The sequence below is a fragment of the Xenopus tropicalis genome, chromosome 6, assembly GCF_000004195.4.
Source record: "Xenopus tropicalis strain Nigerian chromosome 6, UCB_Xtro_10.0, whole genome shotgun sequence".
Taxonomy (NCBI): Eukaryota; Metazoa; Chordata; class Amphibia; order Anura; family Pipidae; genus Xenopus; species Xenopus tropicalis.
The window spans coordinates 62,120,532-62,142,278 of NC_030682.2; the positions used below are offsets into that span (position 1 = coordinate 62,120,532).

At 39.2% G+C, this 21,747-nt stretch overlaps 1 protein-coding gene across 2 annotated transcripts in view; it reads left to right on the plus strand.

Annotated features, from left to right (window-relative positions):
• The window catches only part of bbs9 (Bardet-Biedl syndrome 9), a 160,187-nt gene that overhangs the window by 40,343 nt on the left and 98,097 nt on the right, over positions 1–21,747 (plus strand). The window contains exons 10-15 of one of the 2 annotated variants that reach the window (XM_012964735.3): positions 327–508; positions 3,865–3,941; positions 4,565–4,618; positions 15,679–15,781; positions 17,376–17,480; positions 20,861–20,875. In XM_012964735.3, coding sequence (XP_012820189.2) covers positions 327–508; positions 3,865–3,941; positions 4,565–4,618; positions 15,679–15,781; positions 17,376–17,480; positions 20,861–20,875 — 536 coding nt within the window. 2 annotated transcript variants of the gene reach the window in all.

Below are 21,747 nucleotides of genomic sequence, written 5' to 3' on the forward strand. Positions count from 1 at the left end.
GTTGGTCTTTTACTTTTTCTGTGAATAACAAATGTACCAAAATGTTCAGCCCAATGCTGAGTAAAGCATGTGCTTTACTTTGTAAAATAAAGAATTTTAAAAATAACTCCTTTCTTTGCGCCTAAAATTTGGCTCCCCCCAGTGATTTTTACTTTTCCTTCTCCTTTAAATTGCAGTTAAAAAAACTGTCAATTTATTGTTATCAATGCAAATATTAAATCCCCTTTAAATGTTTTATTAATTATTATATTCTCATATACAGCAGTTAAGTAAACAGTTTTTATTTATTTTTTTGTTTTGCTGTTTACTCTGTGCTTCTGAAACAGGGACCTTAAAGGTGTCATAGTTACCCTAAGTGAAAGTGGGCAACTGCAGTGCTCTTACTTAGGCACAGACCCTTCTCTTTTCCAAGTGCCTAAAGTAGAATCAAGGGATATAAACTATGAAGATCTTGATGTGGAAATGAAAGAACTTCAAAGAATTATTAAGGAAGCTACGAAAACCCAAGGTACGTGGAAATTAGTATTTAAGTACTCATTAGACAACAACATTCTTCCTTGCCAACAGTATGTATTAGTTTAGGGTAAATTAAAATTTAATACGAGACTCTCCTTACCTTAACCTTTTTATCTGGTTATTAGTCATTGTAGTACTCAATAGGCACCTATTTACATGTATATAAAGCCAAAAGAACTGTCTGCCTGACTGATAACTGGTCTGGTCAGTGCTGCAGTGCTCACAGGTCTGCTTGGGTCCATTTTGTCTTTAATTATTGTCACAGACACCATACAGTCAGTTCAGCCTACCACCTAAATGCCAAACCAGGTAAAGTTTTTTATGTTTGGCCCCTGGCCCTAAGATAGCAATAGGAGCACATACAGACCTGTCAAAAGAGGCCACATCAAACCACATGATGCATGCCACATCAGACAGAACAGTATCCTAATGTACCTACTGTCACAGCCACAATTTGTATTTTTCATACATTTTTCAAGCCACTGTGAAAAATAAATTGACCAGTGTTTAATATATCTGTTTCACAAATAGCCTTAATTATTTTTGCTTACAGTTGTTTTGAGATTTAATGATTTATGAGGTTGTGTGCCTTATATTTTTTCCACTTCTGCAGTGAGCTGTAGATTTCTTTTGGTCTTAAGCTGGCCATACAAGCTAAAATGTGCTTGTTTTGTAAGGAAACCAAACAAATAGACGTCGTCCAAAATGTTGCGTCAAATTTGGTTAAAGTGGTTGTTCAGCAGCTCTCCAGCTTGGAGTTTCATCAGCTATTTGGTTGCTAGGATCCAAATTACCTTAGCTACCATGGTGTTGTCTGAATGAAAGACTGATATAAGAATAGGAGAGGAGCTGAATAGAAAAATAATTAATTACTATAAAGTAACAATAACAATTAAACTGTAGCCTTACAGAGCAATAGTTTTTTGGCCGAGGGGTCAGTGATCCCATTTTGAAAGCTGCAAATAATTTAAAAACTATGAAAAACAGATAATTGACTAATTGAAAAGTTGCTTAGAATTGGCCTTTCTATGACATATTAAAAGTTAACTTAAAGGTAAACCAACCCTTTAATGTGCTTATTTGGAATCCACTAACAAATATGGTCCTCACCCAATGGAATTATCTGAACGACATTTGACAAAATTCAAAGTAAATAATAGGATAGCTCTTGTGTTGACAAACATGGGCCAATAAACTGTTGAGATAAGAGTGACCAAGTTCATAGCCAATATCAGCCCCTCTATAGCTAGCTAAATAAGCGGATTCTAGCTTTTATTGGTGTAAAACCTACACAAAACAACATAAATCGTGTGCACTCTGTCAACCTATGCTGCTATTTTTTTTCAGCGCTTGGACTACATTCTGAGGTTGACCAGCAACTACAAATGATATACAGCATTAAGAAATAAAGCACTGTGTATGTTTTGCCACCGTGTGCCATCACCCTAATATGTAAACTCTACCAGCATCAGACAGCATGCTGTGTTTGCACCAGAAAAATGTTATATTAAAGAAGCACATAAACCATTTATTACCAGTACAAATCTCCATTACATTTTGGGTGTGCTTTTATAGCATTGCCAGTTTCTCTATATTGCCTGTATTAGTGTACCTGGTAGTCAGTTTGTGGGCCATAATAAGACTGGAGGAAACAATAATCCTCTCTGCAAAAAGCCAGTTCCTTGAAAATCTGTATTGCAAAAAATATTCTTCAATTTCTCCAGATGGTAAATACACTGATACTGTTCATTATAACTTCAAACTTACTTAAGCACCTTGCCTGCCATTAGGGCTGACAATGAAATCTCAAAAGAATGAAAATTAAAAAGAAATCTCTGTCTCTAAAAACAAAAGAAATCTCAAAGAATACAAAAACAATTCATGTGTTGCTAGGCAAAGTGTTTTTTCCCAGGGAAATAGAACATGGAAAAGAAGATTCTAAGGGGTATATTTATCATGCTGTGTAAAAACTGGAGTGAAACATTACCTGTGATGTTGCCCAGGACAACAGCAATTAGATTTCAATAGCTAGAAAGCATCTGATTGGCTGCTATGAGCAACATCACTGGTAATGTTTCACTCTATTTTTTACACAGCATGTTAAATATACCCCTAAGTCTCTGGCACATTGGTACTTTTTGTCAGTGCCATAGAGTCTATGATTTACAGCACTTACATCACTTTTATAAAAATGTTTTTATAAATAGAAATTGTCACTTTAAAAATTACTTTATTATGTTTGTGTTTCTAATTTAAATACAAGAATGGGATCCATTATCTGGAAATCTGATGTCTGAATTACTGGAAAGTCATCTCCCATGGACTCTATATTTATAAAAAAAAAAAACTTCATTTTTATAAATGATTTCCTTTTTCTTTGTAATAATGAAACCATACTTTGTATTATTACTGTGTTTTATTTTTTTTGTTGAGGTAGTTAAGGTATGGAGATCCAAATTACAGAAAGACCCTTATCTGGAAAACCCCAAATCACATAAATGCTGGATAACAGGCCCTATACCTGTATTAGCTCCCCTCAACCCTCTAGTATCTGCTGTTGCCAGATTCTGACCATCCTCCACTACTGTATCTCCACTATATCTATTTAAAAGAAAATTGGGCATTAAGTACAAGTGCCAACATGCTAAAATGGGCAGAAGATTGTTAGTGTATTGATGCTATTTATTAAAGGTCTTGCATCACAGCTTAGAAAATTGGATGCTAATGCTGTTTTTGAAATGTGTGCTGGAAGTTAAGCAATACCCACATATAATACCTGAAAAAGCAAAAAAAGCACGCACAAAATAGCTTTTGTCAGCATCTGTTGGTGGATACATTTGAAGTGGGGAAATGTTTCCACTGTAAAAACAATGATTTGATGCATTGGGTCAGGAAATTGCACTTTGCACTGCAATGTGGTTGTAAATCAGGATTCTATTTTCTCTTTTGTTAAAAAAAAAACAAAAAAAACAGGAAACATAACCCCCCCTACCCAAGAAAACTATACCCCCAAATAATGTTGTCAGTTCATATGTAAACCATTTCCATATTTTTTACTAGTATGTGCCATTGGGTAATCCTGCCATTTTAAGTACTAAGGGCCCTGGGATAATACGATTCCTGTCAGGTGATCTCTGAAGGAGCACACATACCATCACAAAACAGTGGCTCAAGGGAAGAGATATAAAGGGGCAATATTTACACATATATATATTTTTATTTGGTAAGATTTTTTTTTAATAGGCCACTTAATATGATTTAAACTATATCTATATATGTTGGTTAAGTATTCATTCTGGGGGTATAATTTTACTTTAATTGGATTACAGTTGATGTTTTTGATTTCAGATATCTTGCCAAAGATGGAAAAAGATGATGATTTAACTTTAGTGGCAACTGTGTTGCCAGACCTTGATTCTGTATCTGTAAGTATTTTGTTTTTTGGTCATGCTTTTTTTTTTTTTTGTAACTATTAACACTTTTAACAACAAATGAACATTAATGATTAGTTGACAAATTTTTCTTTGTTTCCGTTTTGTCTTGATTGTGCTGCGTTTTATTGTTTTTCTTGATTTATAGTCATATCTTTTTTTATACGCTTTGCTATTTGGATTTCAAAACTGATTCCCCATTACTAGGGTGATTGACCCCTAGCAACCAGATAGTGGTTTAAATTTAAAACCTAAGGCTAGGGGCACACGGAGTGGAATGTTAATTTTCTTCTGCCTTCTGCGGATTTGCTTTCATGTGTTTCTTCCTGTAGCTCCATTGACAGACATAGCGACGGCTCGTGCAAAGTTATGCTCTTTTGTGCAGATATACACTCAGTGTAGCCCGACTCAGGCATACGCCATTCCTGTAAATGGAGCTACAGGAAGAAGCAAATTAAATCTGATCCACGTTCCTCTGCCTGTGCACAAAGGCAAGCAGAGGAAATATATATATGTATGTGTGTATGTATTTTGAGTAGGGTGCTCTTTTTTCTTGTAAGATGTAGTAGTAATAATAGTAGTAGTAATAATAAATGCTAAATATTTATATTTTACAGCAAGCGCTTGACAGTGAAGTGGAGTCAGAAGTGATCCCATCTGTAACAGTAAAGGTATGGCATACATTTTCCATTTAGACAGATTGAAAAGGGGGGATTTTGCTGGAACAAAGCAAGTTTCCATGAAATTGACCAATAAATGAAATGACCATTTTGCCATGGGACTTCACAGCCAGAAATGCAAAAAGAACTAACTGAGGATTGTTTAGCCTTATTTATTTTGGATAGACTGTCAGCTACTATTTACTTTGCTGCTATGCTGTGAGCAACAGATCCTACAGAAATGCCTTATCTGTAAAACAAAAAATGACTATTTGCTCACAAACTCTCTTCCTCTGTAAATAGTTAACTCCTTACTGGTCAAATTTTTCTGTTTCATGTTGAGGTCTTGTTGACTATTTCATGTAGAGATGTATTTCAATATAAAATAGTTGCTAGAAAGTTTTGGAAGGTAAAAATAATCCTTTTTTGGATGTTTGAAGATATTGTTCAAACATCCAAAAAATCTAACCTAAAAAATGTAACGTTTGGTAGTGCAACATTTTGTGTAAAACAGTGTTTACATACTATCATTAATAAAAAGTTGCATTTGTGTTCAAATGCACCTAAAAAAACAGTAATAATTAACAGCTACTAGCTGTGCTCTGGCAATGATCCTTTGTGTGCCTATATAGCAGACTTTTTCCTCCTTTTCCTTATGATCATAAAAATGAAAGTTTATTATTTAAGCTTTATCTCACAGCAATCTTCCTCTCTTCATTCTGTTATTAAGCATAAGTTGCGGACAGATTTTGATTGACAGGTAGGTTAGATGTGTTAGAGCTAGCTCAAATAACCAGCTCAGGCACAAATAAAATCTAACAAAATTACTGCCTCTGGCAGGGCCGCCATCAGAAATCATGGGGCCCCTCACAACAAAATTTTCTGGGCCCCCCTCCTCCCATGCCCCCAATGGCCACACCCCAGTGACCCCTCCCATCCATTCAAAGGACACACAGATATTGGTAGTCAGGGCCCCCCTAAAACATTGGTGGCCAGGGGTTACGTTTTGCATTGGTGCCAGTACAGGGACCCCCTAAAATATTGCTAGCCAGCCCAGGGCCCCCTAAAACATTGGTGGTCCTCCCCCAGTGTCCTCCAACTATGGCCCGCTCCCCACTGCTTCCTCCAGCTCCCCCCCAGTGTCCTCCGGCTGCCCCCCCACCATCCTCCTCCGGCTCCCCCCACCATCCTCCTGCTTCCTCCTGGGCCCCACAAGCAACCTCCAACTCCTCCCCAGCATCCTCCTGCTTCCTCCAGGACCCCCCAAGCTTCCTCCAGGGCCCCCCAAGCATCCTCCAGCTCCCCCCCAGCATCCTCCAGGGCCCCCACAATCATCCTCTTGCTTCCCCCAGGGCCCCCCCAAAGCATCCTCCTGCTCCCCCACAACATCCTCCTGCTTCCTCCAGGGACCCCCAAGCATCCTCCTGCTCCTCCCCAGCATCCTCCAGGGCCTTCCCAAGCATCCTGCTGCTTCCTCCCCAGCATCGTCCTCCTTCCTCCAGGGACGCCCAAGCATACTCCAGCTCCCCCCCTGCATCCTCCAGGCCCCCCAAGCATCCTCCAGCTCCCCCCAGCATCCTCCAGGGCCCCCACAAGCATCCTCCTGCTTCCCCCAGGGTTCCCCCAAAGCATCCTCCTGCTCCCCCGCAACATCCTCCTGCTTCCTCCAGGGACCCCCAAGCATCCTCCAGCTCCCCCCCAGCATCCTACAGGGCCCCCCCAAGCATGCTGCTGCTTCCTCCCCAGTGTCCTCCTCCTTCCTCCAGGGACCCCCAAGCATACACCAGCTCCACCCCAGCATCCTCCAGCCCCCCCCCAATATCCCAGTATCCTCCAGGGCCCCCACAAGCTTCCTCCTGCTTCCCTTAGGGCCCCCCAAAAGCATCCTCCTGCTCCCCCCCCAAGCATCCTCCTGCTTCCTCCAGGGACCCCCAAGCATACTCCAGCTCCCCCGCAGCATTCTCCAGGCCCCCCCAAGCATCCTGCTGCTTCCTTCTGCCCCCCCCTCCCCAGTGTCCTCCTGCTTCCTCCGGCTCCTCCTGTGGCCTCCAGCTCCCCCTGCCTCAGTCGCATCTCCTCCCCGCGTCCTCCACTATGTCCCGCAGCTCCCCGTTACATCTGCGCTTTTATAAGGTTGTGCCCATGCGTACGTGTGATGTGACTGTCCCCCCTGTGCCCCCCTGATGGCGGCCCTGGCCTCTGGCATAAATTATTCATGAAGAAAGAGAGAATATTTCTGATTATTTTGAAATATTGAGCTGTAATACATATTTTAGGCCAGTGCAGTCCAACTTCTGTGGCACCAAGGGTGGAAATTTTCTGGCCTACATGGCGGAGGGCCGATAACAAAAGCCAATTTTGACCATTCCCCTTTTTTAAGCTGCACCTGCTTCAAACCACACCCATGTCACAAGAGCTTTTAAGACCTTACCCACATTAATGGTGGTAGTGCAGCAAAAACCTGAATGGTTGGTGCTCATTGTAGGTATATCACCTTTCATTCATATGTGAAAGAATTATATTATGACATAATCAGTATCCATATCTTAAATCCATATGCCTCCTCCTCCCCTGTGGATAGCACAGCAACCCCCAGCACATAATTCCACACCTTAGGGAGCATATAACAGCAACCCCCAGCACATAATTCCACACCTTAGGGAGCATATAATGTTTTTTTTCCAAATTAAAAACCAAACTCCCAGAACAAACCCCTGCCAGGTTCTCCTCCCACGGGAAGCATTGGACAGGCAGAGTATGGCACACAGTCAGCATAGGGCAGACAGAGATCCTGTGCCTGTGTGAGCCATACTATGCCTGCCCTGCCTGTGTGAACCATACTATGCCTGCCTTAACCTGCCTGTGTGAGCCATACTATTCACTACCTTGCCTGTGTGTGCCATACTCTGCCTTCCCTATGTTGCCTGTGTGTGCCTTACTCTGCCTGCCCTATGCTACCTGTGTGTGCCATACTCTGCCTGCGCTATGCTGCCTGTGTGCCGTATACACAGGCAGCATAGGGCAGGCAGTACATACAGTGACACAGTGCTGGTGCTGCTCCTACAGTCTGTCAGAGAAGTGAACAGATGATTAATGCGGGGTCTTACAGTCTGAGCCCAAGGTGTAAACAATGCAGGGACTAAAAGGTGTGAACAGTACAGGGGATTACATGTTTAATCAATACAGGGGTTTACAGCCTGAATCTGAGGTGTGAACAATGCAGGGGGCAGCTAATCTTAGTACTGATACCATTTAAAGGTTACACAAAGGTAAGCAGTCACAGCACCCAGATAGGTGGGGGGGGGTCACAGGCTGAATGTGGCCGCAGGCCGCCAGTTGGGCAGCACTGTTCTAGGCAAAGGGAGCCCCTAAAGAAACAAACGTGACTTCAACTCATGCATGAAGAGAAAATGAAGAGAGACATATGCTGAGAGGGAGGATAGTGATGACTAGCTTTATTATTTCAGAAACAGTTCAGAATTTTTAATAATATTTAGACAATTTCCGATTTCAGCGATTAAGCTCATGTTAAATTTTCACAATAGTTCCTTTAAGGGGCTGAAGCCAGCACCACTTGATTGAGTGGTATTGTAGAATAAAGTTATCCATGCACTTTCTGTATTTTTTAGGAAAAACATTTAGTCATTTGTGAAAAACATGAAGAAGAGTTTATGTTTATTAAAATTAAAGGTTGAAGGCAGCATCCCTTTATCCATAGGTTGAAATATTTACATGATTCCATCTGTACCCACTGTCCAGTCTTTTTAAGGGTCAGTAGGTTTAAAAAAAGTAAAACACAAGCTTTTAATATCAGGTCCTATGCAAGTACATAAAAGTGGCTAAGACTGTTATTAGACTGTAATCAGTAATGAAATTCATGGATTTGGACATTTGGCTGGAACTTTTAAAATAAAAATCGTTGATTTTTCTATAAAAATACATGCTTTATTACTTTTCCAGAAGACAAAAGGAAAGGGAATTTGGTGGTGACTGAAACTTTACAAGTGAGCTGATTACACCTGAAACAGCCTCCCATAAATGCACTGTTTGAATAAAATTTGGACTCTATTTAAAAACCTTCCCAAGTTTAACCTAAAGTAAGCAGGAAGCTAACATAAGTTTCTTTTACTATCTCCTGTTTTTAGGTGCTCATTCAAGTCACAGTGCCAAAATACTCATTTACTGCAAATAACTATACCTTCTAGATGTATAAAATAAAGCGTCTTGGAGCTAAAACCTACTCTGTAAATACATGGCTGTGTTTGTTAAATGTGTAACAGTAATCCGATATGAATAAATGATTTTAACATACAGCCTCATTAAAAGCTGTTTCTGAAAATATACTTACCTGTACATATTATAAATAATAAAACGTACTAGTTCTAGCAAGACTTGTTGCTTGCTTTACAATGTCATAATTTTACACAAAAGCCTTTTAAAAGGAATAGCATGGCCTTGGACTTATAACCTTGGCAAGTTTGCATGTTTCTAATAAATTAAAAAACAATGGGTTGACATGTTTTGAAAAGGAGCAACATTTACCAAAGAGAGAAAAAAGTTGAATATTGCCCATTATTATTGCCCCTTTTTAAAACCTTTGTTTAGGCTTTTTATGTACAGAAACCCACACTTATGCAATACCCCTTTACTTATAATATTTTAGTTTAATAAAGTTAAATAAATAAAAACATAATTTGATATTTCTGTGCCATATCAGCTTATAACTGTGAGCATACAGTGGCTGAATTTTCAAAGTATAGAGGACCGGAACAGAGGAGTACATTATGACTGGCCTTACACAAAAATAGGCAGTTTTTATTGTTCTGTTAGTTTTATTTCACAGCCTTCACTATCACAATTGTAAAATGTGGCTTATTTCAACTAATTTTTATAGAAATTTCCAACAGTGCCCCTATCTCCTCCCAATGAATTAAATAGGAACTAATCTACAATCCCAGGACTAGTGGTTCTTGGACAGAAATCTTGCATTAGGGTGTGAATGGTCCAAAAACCAACAATAACTGCAATGTGTGTATGTATGTATATTTTTTATTTATTTTGCTCTACTTGTGCACACAGCTTTGTACAGTAGAACAATATATTAGTAGACTAAACAAGGGTCAATACAGTATTAAGATAGGCATGAAGATCTTTGAACATCAGAGTTTCTAAGTTATTTTTGCTTAATAGACTACCATTATATGGATTTCAGGAGTGGAGGGGCCTTCATCAGTTGTCAACCTATTTTAAAACATTTTATCAGCAGTGACAATAGATTGTTGGTTGTCTATTTCTTGGTCAAATAAACTTAATTTATATGATTTTACTATACCAAATGGCTATACAGTGTGAGATATCCTTATTTTTAAATAAGATAAGGAAATAAATAAGATATCTTTAAATAAGAGTTATAATAGTAACATAGCCTGACTGGAGATAATTTATTTATGTGGAGAAAGTAGATTTAATACATACTTGTATTTAGTCTTATAAAGATACATTGTTGACCTCTTATTATTTGGCCTGTTAAGCTGCAAGAACTACAAAAATTGGCAGTTCTTTTCAGTCACTTCCATCTGCAGTTAAATTTAATTTTTAATTTATGATTTTCTTGATCCAAATGTTAGCCACCAGGGTATGAAGTTCATTACTAGTTTCTTCAGAGAACATATTGATTGCGAAAGGTTGAAATATGCTGAAAATTTTTATTGACTCATCACTATTACAGTTATTCCTGTTAGCTGTAATAGTAATTGCAATAATGGATTGCTATAATACTGATCCTAAAACACGTAGAAAACAGCTCTCTGAGATGAGTGAGAGATGTATACAATACAGTTGACAAGATAAACAGATTAATAAATATTTCCCATTGGTTTTCCAAAGAAAAATTCTTAATTATAGAAAAAATAGTGACTCTTTCTGTGAACAAATGGCCTACCCTCCTTCAACTTTACAGAAGGGAAAGATGAAAAGGCAAGTGTTAAAACATTTTATGGCTTCAAAAACTCCTTTCCCTCATTATGAGCTATGCTTATAGATTAAATTCCTCCATCCAAGGGGGGAGTAAAAAAAAGAGTCCCAGAAAGAGGTCAAGGGTCTTAATAGTTTTGAAAGGCAACATATGTATGTGTGATCTGCAGACACAAAACTTTCAAATGAACCAGAGGATATGGAAGGAATATTTTATGAGATTTAATGTTCAAGGCCAAAATACAATCAAAACAGCCTCCAAACCATATGTTTTCAAAAGGTAGTTTTTTTTTAATTCTAAAGTCATGTTAAAATATTTACAGTAAAGCCACAGTGGTTACATGTCGGCATGTTAAATAATTTAAGTTTAAAATAGGCAGGCAGTAGTACTTGCCTAAACAAAAGATTTTTTTTTCTCATTTCAAATTTTCTTTTAGCAATATAATGAAAAGTCACATTTTACCAGTACAATTTTTGTTGTTTTGACCCAACTATCTGCAGGGATGTAAAAGTCACATTGTTGTCAGTTAGAGCTGATGTAACTACCACATGCTTTGCAAGCCAAATAGTTAAACAATGTAATTTAAAGTAAATATTAACACTTTGCACTTACTCTTGCCTATATTTGTTACAGTTAGTGTAGAAAGACCACACATTACAACTGTAATTTGGAGCCAAGCATTCTATCCCTCCCTCTCCACTGTGACCATTTTAATTACAACCTACCAAACTGCTAACAGTCTGAAAGTACTGTACAGACTGTATAGGGTTGATTCACTAAGGTGCGTTAAAATGAGCTTTATTTATAGCATGCGTTAAAATTTTTAGCACGTCTAATTTTTCGCTAAGACTATTTTCGTGCGGTATTTGACGCAGCATGTGCTAATTAACGCACATGCGCTACTTGTCGCGTGCACACTAATTTACGCATGCACGCTAATTGACGCACGCGGTACCACATAACTAGCGCCATTTTTGTCCTGGGAGAGCGCGGAAGGTGGTGGTGCGCAATTGGAAGAGCAACATCTAAAGCGATGGAGAGCAGTTTGGGAGCCAGCAGAGGGAAAAAGGTGGCAAAAGAGGGAACACCTTCCAAGTGTTCCAGCTGCCTTGTCACACAGCTCTGGCAGTGACACTGACAGAGAGAGGCCTGGCATCATCGGCAGCCCAGATGTGTCGGATGTGGAGGGCACTGACAGGGATTATCACCCAGAGGAAGCCAGTGGAGAGGAGAGTGAGGAGCTTCCATCCCCCTCATCACCAAAAAGGAGCAGGAGAAGACAACAGCAGGAGAGCAGGCTCTGTAATTTAAAATTCTCTGAATTTGAGAATGAGGCGTTGGTGGAGAGGCTTGTGCCGGTCTTCCATAAGATCAACGACAAATATGCTGGGAAGACACAGACGGTTGGCAAAACCAAGGCCTGGAGGGACATTGCAGACCATGTAAATAGCATTGGGGCCTGTCTGCGCAGTGTCCAACACTGCAAGAAGCGCTACCAGGACATAAAGAGAGTCCTGAAGAAAAAGCTGGCAGAGGACTCCAGATACAGGTAAATATCTTACATTCATCTTTCTATTTAACACTTGCTCATCTGCTTTTCTCCTCAATCGGCTTTTCCTTTTGGCTTACTGTCTTTCTTTCATTTTTGGCTTCTTTCCTACTTACTTTACTTGTATGTAATGTATGTATTGCACGCTTATTATTATGCGCGCAACTTATGTCCTCAAAACTGTAGAGTAGAACAACAAATTAAGACAGTAAATAGGGGGGTCATATAAGAAATATTTCCCAAAATACTTAATGCCCTGTAGGAGGATTATTGTGGAAGCATTGTTTAATACAGAGTATAAGGGAGAGCCCTAGGACTAAGCGAGGCCACTTAGCAGCAACTTGCAGCATTTTAGTAGGGTTTGTGTCAGAGCATGCCTTAGTATTGTTACACATGAAAGTAAAGGGAATTGATTGGGGCAACAATGAGTAACAAAAAGTGACTGCGTTGTTATGGCTTGCTTATTAGAGGCAACACAATAAAAGCATTCATATATTTTATTTAGATCTGGAACTGGAGGTGGCCCTGCAAAGAAGGTCTATTTCACCAGGTATGAGAAGCAACTCATGCCTTTTCTTCATGCAGAGAGCGTGACTGATTTCGCCGGCATCTTTGATTCCGACAGGAATGTTGGCCAAGGTAGGTGTAATGACATTAATACAAGTGTATTTACTCTTGCAGAGAAGCTTAATATTAATGGAATCCAATGTTTTCTACAACAGATTCATCCTTACCACAACCTGGCGCAAGCAGATGCAGACAATTGTCATCTGCTCCGATTCCAGGTATTTTTGTTACCAAATTTTGTTGGACCTGGGTTTTGTGTTAGACTTGTGCAGTGGCATAATAGTGAATTGTCTCCGTGTATATTGCAGGTGTTTCAATTACAGAAGTGCAGTGTATTGCTAATAAGATAGGTGTGTTATTGAACAAGTGTGTTGCTGGGTTAGGTGCAGTCAGTTCATCTTGTACTTTTGGACAGTGAATCTTTTCAACTTGATTTTACCTTTTTGGCTCATTTGGAATGAATCAATGTCCACAAATAGTTTTTGCAAAATAAACTTGGTCATGTTTTAAAACAAATGACAATCATTATTGTCCATGAAGTTTGCCTGGCATCATGAACATAATAACAAAAAATTAAATAAAGTCTCTTTCTTTTTTCCAAAAGGTGGCCACGGATGCTCTGCTGGACGCTCCTCGTCTCTGCTCCACCCCCCACAATGTGATCCTAAAATTGAAGGGGAAACTTTTAGTGGGGAGGCAAGTGAGAGAGGGTCACACGTATATGGCAGCAACGTGGCCTTGTTCTCAGATGAGGAGCCGGCCAACATTCCCAAGCAGCAGGTCACAACCCAGGCCAAAACAGCTAATGTGGCCCCCCAGGAACCTGAGAAAGATAGGTTCCACAAATCCCAAATGAGGCATAATAAAAATTTAATGAAAAAGTTGGACACACTGCATGTCGACTTGTGTGTGGCCACTAACGCCTACAATGCCAGTCAGGCACGCCAAGCTACACACAAGGCTGCCATGTTAAGCCTCCAACAGGCCAGTCAGGCACGCCAAGCTGCACATGAGGCTCCATGTTAAGCCTGCAAGAGGAGCGGTTAGAACTACAACGACAAAAAGTAGCATTGTTGGCTAGGATCTTGGGGATGTATGGGGTCATCCACGTCCTCGGCCACATCGCCTGGTAAGCCATGCCGGTTCGCCAGATTGTGCAGTACAGCACACGCAGCCACAATTTGGGCAACTTTAGAGGGGCTGTACATTAGGCTGCCTCCTGATTTATCCAGGCAGCGGAACCGGCTCAATCACAGACCGCGCTCTGGCATGGGCTTCATTAAAAGCACACGCGGCCTGTGAGTGGGTGTGATCAGCCACCAAGAGCACGGGTAGCCAGCTTCTCCTGAAATAAAATAAGATGTAATAAGATGCTGCAAACAAATAAGCTGTTTCCAGTCTCCCTCTGTCAAAACATGGCCCTTTGGCAACAGATGTGACAGTGTGAGACTGATAGGTGACACTACAAGTAGCTGCTTTGTCTCTCCCAGTGGCAAAAGAGGGCACTTTTGAAATTGCAAAACAAGCTTATGGCAGGCAGGGCCTGGTTTGACAGTGGGAGACAGAAAGCAAATGTGGGCAAGTTGTGCTAGACATGACACAAATACTTACTTAACAGCCACCGGTGAGGCATTTGTCCTGTCTCGAAAGCATCGTAAAGTGCGGACTGCCTTAGGATGTAAGCATCGTGAGAGGAGCTGGGGAACCCAGACACAATGCTCAGGATATTCATCTGTGCATCACACACCACTTGCACATTGAGGGAGTGGTAGCTTTTCCTGTTTCTAAAGATGTGCTCCCTGTCTTGGGGGGATGGGGTTTAATGCCACATGGGTGCAATCAATTGCACCCAACTCATTGGGGATGGCACTTACCCCATAAAACTGCCTTTTCATGGCGTTCCGATTTTTGGGGAATGAGATTAAATTCCCAGACACCGAGCGGATGGCATCCAGGACCTGCCCAAGGCACAGTGAAAAGGTAGGCTGTGACACCCCCCCGTAAACCCCCCCAACCCTCTGGAAACTGCCAGTGGCCAAAAAGTGCAGGGAGCACAGGAGTTTGACCATTACGGCTACAGCACGGCTTCTGCGAGTCAGTGGCTGCAGGGAAGGCTCAAGCAGCTCATACAGGTTGGATATTGCTACTCAATTGAGCCTGTAGCACCTGACCACTTCATGCTCGCTTAAGCCCTCTAAAGTGGCTCTGAAAAAAGCGAGGCCGCATGACTCTGGAAGGCTCAGGGACTTGCTGTTCCTCCTCCAAATCAAGCAAAAACCCCATTGCAAACTCCATCATGCCTTTTTCCACTCAAAATTAAAAATTTGTGCCCAATGCCTCCCCCAATTAGGCGCTTAAATTCGCACACATTTGCCCGCTAATTAACGCATTTAACGCTTTAGGGGCTTTTGTGAATCATGAGTTAGTATTTTAATTTGCTAATTACCGCATTGCATTAAAATGAACGCATGCGGTTGTGTGCTATTTAATGCATCCGATATGAGACTTAACACATGTGATAATACTTTAGCGAATCGCACGTTTTTTTCGCGTCAATTTTAATGCAAAAAAGCATTTGATAAGCGTTATCGCACTTTAGTGAATCAACCCTTATATGTTTTAGTGCTATGTAATATAAGGAGCAAAGTTTGCTACAGTTCGTCTGCAGCAAACTTCACCTATAGCAACCAATCAGCAGGTAGCATGTACTAGTTGCTTGTTTAAAATAATACATCTCATTGGTTGTTATGGTTTGCTGCACCTAAACAACTTAGTGCCTTTTATTACATATGTGGGTTTGAATACAAACACTGATTACTGGTCTTATTACTAATAATAGAAATGTATTGGGTCTTTTGCCACCATCTCAATTTCAATATTTTATTTTTATCACAGCAATGGTCTAAGTGTATGTGGCATTTAAACTTTATGATGATAGTGGAAAATTTAAAATGACATAACATTGTTTTTCTCTTTGTTTAGTTGTGTGTAAGAAGTAGACTGACTCTTCAAAAGGCAGTGTTGCTAATAAGTACTCCTCCCCCATTGTCACTTACTCAAGACCAGTTCATATTTGACACTTTAGGTAAGTAGACATAGAAAAGTATACCATTCTCCTTTGGAATTTTTTCATAGTTTAATCATAACTTGGAGTACACAGTTTTATTTTTAACTTAGACTGATGCTGATGATGGAACAATACTTTGGTGTCCCCCTTAAAAAAAACAAAAGAATTAGACCCTTCAACCTCCATAATCCATAAGAAAACACATTATTTGGCATTATTTTAGGCCTAGCAGCCCCTTAAATGTTCTGGTTTCCAGTGCCATTTCGTTGTTCACACTGTTGTGCTTTAACTACTATAATAACCATAACAAAACTCTTACAAACAAGCAGCTTAGGACTTGTGCTATATTTGCAGATGCTTATCATCTGCAGGTATAGAATGTGTTTTCCAGAAACCCTTTTTTACAGAAAGCACTGAAATACAGCATTGGTATTTCCATATTTAAACAAGAAATTATTTTGTATTAGAAATGCACTGAATCCAGGATTTCGGCAGGATTCGGTTGAATTCATGGCCTAACTGAATCCTTAGTCATGTGACTTTTTGCCACATAAATACATTTTTCACTGCATGCTTAGTGCGCGGTTCTCATTAACCCTTCATTATCCTAATTTGCATGTGCAAATTAGGGTTCAGGTTTGGTATTGGTTTGGTATATGCAAATTAGGGTTCAGGTTCAGTTTTGGTTTGGTATTCGGCCAAATTTTTCGCAAAGGATTCAGGGTTCGTCCGTATCCTAAAATAGTGGATGAGGTGCATCCCTAATTTGTATGAATCTTGTTTTTTTTGTAATCATTAAACAGCACCTTGTATGTGTTTAATGATAACTAAACTAGCGTAAATCCATGTTGATGGCAAAAACACTTTTTTTTTATGGCATTGGTACTTCATTTTACAGAAAATCTTATCTAGAAATTCCCTTGTCCAAAGCATTCCAGATTAATAGACCCCCATACCTATTATACCTGTATATTTATTTGAGGTTCTTTTTTTTTTTGTTTTTGAGTGTATATATAGTGCATCTATAGAAATGTTATTACCTTATAACCTTATAATAAATGATATGTCCCTTGTATGTCCCTTTAGTCAGCTGTGCATCTAAGCAAAATGTATATGTAAGCCAAAAATGTACTGAGGCGGAGGCTTGGGTAGTAGATTACATGAACAGAGGTTGTTACCATTATCCAGAAAGCTCTGAATTGCAGGAAGGCCAGTTTTTAAAAACTGTTTCCTTTTATTCTATAATAATAAAACAGTACCTTGTACTTGGTCCTACCTACAATATAATTAATTCTTATTGGAGGCAAAACAGTCCTGTTGGATTTTATTAATGTTTTAATTATTCTTTAGTAGGCTTATGTTACAGAGATCCAAATTACAGAAAGACCCCTTATACAGAAAACTCCAGGCCCTGAGCATTCTGGATAACAGGTCCTTTGCCTGTATATTAAATATCTTTAGTCATGCAGCCAGTTACTCCATGAGTCTGTGCTCCAACCGTGAATGACTCAAGGTAACAGTTAAAGGAAAATGTTATTTTTCTTGTCATGCTAAAAATATTTGTGACTTTTATTCTTTATGCTGTACATCTAGAAAAGGTTTCTTTTTTTAGAGCCAGGAGTTTCTAAAACTGCAAGTACTTCTGTGTTCCTGAAGGGAAATTATCCTCCAGCAGATCTTGATGGAAGTGCAGTGGTTTCTTACAGTACACCTACAGGTAAGTATTATGAACAAAGGGTTGCTAACAGCTTTGCACAAATAAAAATGTTTCACTCAGCTCTTTTATTGTCAGTTATATGCAAAATCCCTTACTGTCTTATAATACCATATACCAAGTATATAAGCATAGAAATCAAGGTTTCCAGATCATTTAGGTCTCGACTTCAGTTATAAATGGAGTATGATATACCCCCTTAACTCCACTGACTGATTAATGGAGAACCTGGAGCCGAGCACTTTGAAGTTACATCCCCTTTAAAGAATATGCTTCAACTCCTACTCCTCACATCTTTTAAAAGCTTCTAGTGCGGGTGGCCACGGTGTGTGTGATATGCGCATTATGAGCAAGGCCCCTAACTTGCTCATTATGCACATGCACCTGAAGTAGGAGTGGTAAACGTGCCTCCCAAGCTTGCATCACAAGCATGCATGTGCATATAATATATTCCATAGGTATTATGATGACTGTACTATGATGAAATTTTTTATTTAAAAAAGCATACATATATTGGGGAAAAAGGATATAAGCTTACAGGTAAATCTAGATATAACTAATTAGTGTTATTTATGTATCATTCCTTTAAGGCCCTGTATTATTGGCCCTTATCTATTTCCAGTTTTAGGAGGTGGAACCCATACAGTATTTAGTATGGGTAGTATTCTGGAAACTTTCTTAGGGCTGAACATAGCCTAAGATCATCTCCATACTCCATATTCCCATCTGTTTTGCCTTACTATTAGGGGAGCACAGCTTTTATATTTTATCTTTTCCTTATTGCTTTTTAGTGGCATTATTGATGTTATTGTTTGGTGGCTTGATGTGTGCTCTCCATATATGGAGGAAGCCGCATGAATACCATTGAATGTGTGTACATAGATGTAGGATAGAAGTTACGCCAGAAAGAGGATGCAGCCCTAGCAAAGCCTTGAGTTTGTGTATGTGAAAAATTAATGAGTTCGTTTTTAAGGAATAGGTCAATAAAAGAGAATAACAAGGGATTACATTCTGAAAGACACTTGAAGCCAGTTTAGAGAATGGCAGAATAATATGGCAGAGGAGGCGGGATTGCTAGCATGAGTGGGTTTAGCAGCAGCATTTATTCTGTGATGGGTAGGGGACAGTCTTTGAAGGGGAAGGTCAAGTAACAGAGTTACAGAAGTCAACTTCATATGTGATATGATGAGCGAGTGAAATTAAATTTTTTGTAATATCTTTAACTATAAATGATTGTAGTTAAATATGACTAGATTAAGGTATTGATTGGATAAGAGCAGCGAAGGATAAAGCAGAATCAAGGATAACCCCAAGGCTCTGGGCCTGGAGAGACAGGGTGATAGGGGAGTTGTTAACAGTAATAAACATTATCTGTTTCCTAGTGTCATATTGAAGCAGCTTGTGTTTGCCAGTAAACATGTAGCTTCAAGACTTGCCTTTATACTGGGAATATAAAAAGAGCATCTGATTTAAGGTCATTGGGAGCAACTTCTGCGGTCACTGAGGAGCAACATATTGCTACCAAGCCACTGTCTAGGGTTCACTGCAATATGTGCCAAATTAGTGCCAAAGAGTTGCTTATGCATATAAAGTTTAAAGGAGAAGGAAAGGCTAATAAAGAATTAATCTCAAGCTGCAGGCATACCTTCAGTTGTCTCAATAGTGCCCTTAAGTCTCCCCATATTTCTCCCATTCAGATGATCAGAAGCCAAACATGAAGAAAAAACACTGAGCTGTGTAAAGAAAGTTCCCATAATGCCTCACTCCTGCACCAAAAGCAAGACCGGTGTACATGCTCAGTTTGTAAGGCTATGAGTCAGCTTTTAGCATTCTTGTCTGCGTGACAGAGGAAAACAGACACAAGTAATCTTTTGACAGAGAAGTCAAAGCAGCGTTTCTGTGAGCGCTTATAGCTGTATTTACATAGGCCTTTCTGATAAAGCTTACTTAGATTTTACCTTTCTTTCTCCTTTAAAGGATACTGTCATGAGAAAAAGTGTTTTTTTTCTTCAAAATGCATCAGTTAATATTGCTGCTTCCAAAGAACTCTGAACTAAAATCTGTTTTTTAAAAGAACAGATTTTTTTAATGTATAATTTTGAAATGTTGTTAGTTTCCCTGGTGCCCTCAGCTATGTGACTTGTGCTGTGATTAACTTCAGTCACTCTTTACTGCTGCTATGCAAGTAGGATTGATGTCACCGCCCCCCCCCCCTCCCCAGCAGCCGATCAGCAGAACAATGGGAAAGTAGCAAGACGGAGAAGGTAGTGGAGTTCAAAAATCGCAACAAATCTACCTTAAAATGCCTTGCCCTACGCTAACATAGGAATCACCGCAAGTAAATGACATTACGTAAAGCAATTTTGCTTAACTGTAGGAAAATGCGAAAGCAGGCATTAAGCCAAATCGTTGCAAGAAATTGTGTTTTTTCTGCAAAAATTCCAATGTTAACGAAGGGCAACACATTTTCAGGGAGATTTTTTTAACGCAGGCGACAAATCTCCCAGTGTGTCATTGCCCTTAGAGCTAAACTCAAACTGCAGCTTTTATTCTCAATATAACCAGGAATCCAAAACAACAAGGAAGGCAGTCAGGGCAGTACTGATTTTAGAAGCAAAATTACATCACCAAAAGTGCTATCCACGTCTGCCCACCTTGAATGTGGTCTACCTTCTGGCTTTGAAAGTGCCAGTGGCAAATGAGTGATACAGAGAGGAACCTTGGACTGGAAATATGTGAAAGGGTGGAGCGCTGTTTTCTGACTTTTTCATTTATATTTGACATGAAAGGTACAAAAATAAAAACGGATACTTCTATTTCATGTTACTTAGATTGTGTTAGCCTTTTGTGGAATTTATTTCCCCTTTAATTTATAAAAACCTTTTTAGAACATGTTTTGCAGTAGTTAATAGGTTTTACCAAGCTCTTAGAATATTATAATTCAAAGAAAAAGCTGCTCTTTGCTTTAAGATTTATTTTTTTCATAACTGCATTTGCCTTCAGGTTAGTCGATTTTTTTATACAGTTTAATGGATATGTTGCAAATTTTGCTTTTTATATTGTTATTAATTTAACCTTAAACCAGGTATAGCAATGGCCTTGGGTAAATATTTTTATAATAAAACTGTGTGCAAAAACATATGTAGTTAGCAAAGAACAGTTAGCATAAGAAACTTGCATAGCTTTTTCCATTTTATTTTACATTCACAAAACTTTGTTCCCATTGATTTCTATGGACTTTACTGTGTGGTATAAAATAACAGCACACATTTGGATGCAATACTGACCTATGTGCATCAATAAAATAGAGAACCATAATTTTTACATAGAGAATTTCTTACCCTGTCTTCCTTTTTCTACATTTTTTGCTGCGCTTCCACTAGAACTGAACCCAGAAGGTAAGAATTTGCATCAAATCTCTCAAAATGTTTTGGACACTTTGATCATGTCTCGTGTCAGGGTTTTATAGGTATAGAACTCTGTAGTGACTGATAAATTTAGAAAATGATATATGATTATTCCTTAAAGCATTTTCTTAATTATTCTGACTACATAGAATTAGTTTGCTTTAAAGAACACCACCAGTTATAACAATGTGTTGCTTTATAATTTAAAAGAGGGTAGCTCGAAGACCAACCTCTTGAATTTTTCATCATGTCTCCTAGGCTTGAGTCATGAGAATCTGTCAGTAATGGCAGTACTTATTAATCCATAACATAATACTGATTCAGCTCCATGCCAGGAAAATGAAATATAACAGTGGCTTGTAATTCATAACAGATAAAGCTTTTGATTTAAAGTGCTTCAGACTTCAGATAGATTTAACTGCAATATTACTGATACTGTTTGTCTTTACAGTAAGTTTGTTTAACATTTAGAAAGATTAGGAAAACCAACCATGCTGTAACTTACATATATACACAGTGGCTTGCAAAAGTATTCAGCCCCCTTGAACTTCTCCACATTTTGTCACATTACAGCCACAAACATGAATCAATTTTATTGGAATTCCACGTGAAAGACCAATACAAAGTGGTGTACACGTGAGAAGTGGAACGAAAATCATACATGATTCCAAACATTTTTTACAAATAAATAACTGCAAAGTGGGATGTGCGTAATTATTCAGCCCTGAGTGCAGTCAGTTGCCCATAGACATTGCCTGATGAGTGCTAATGACTAAATAGAGTGCACCTGTGTGTAATCTAATGTCAGTACAAATACAGCTGCTCTGTGACGGCCTCAGAGGTTGTCTAAGAGAATATTGGGA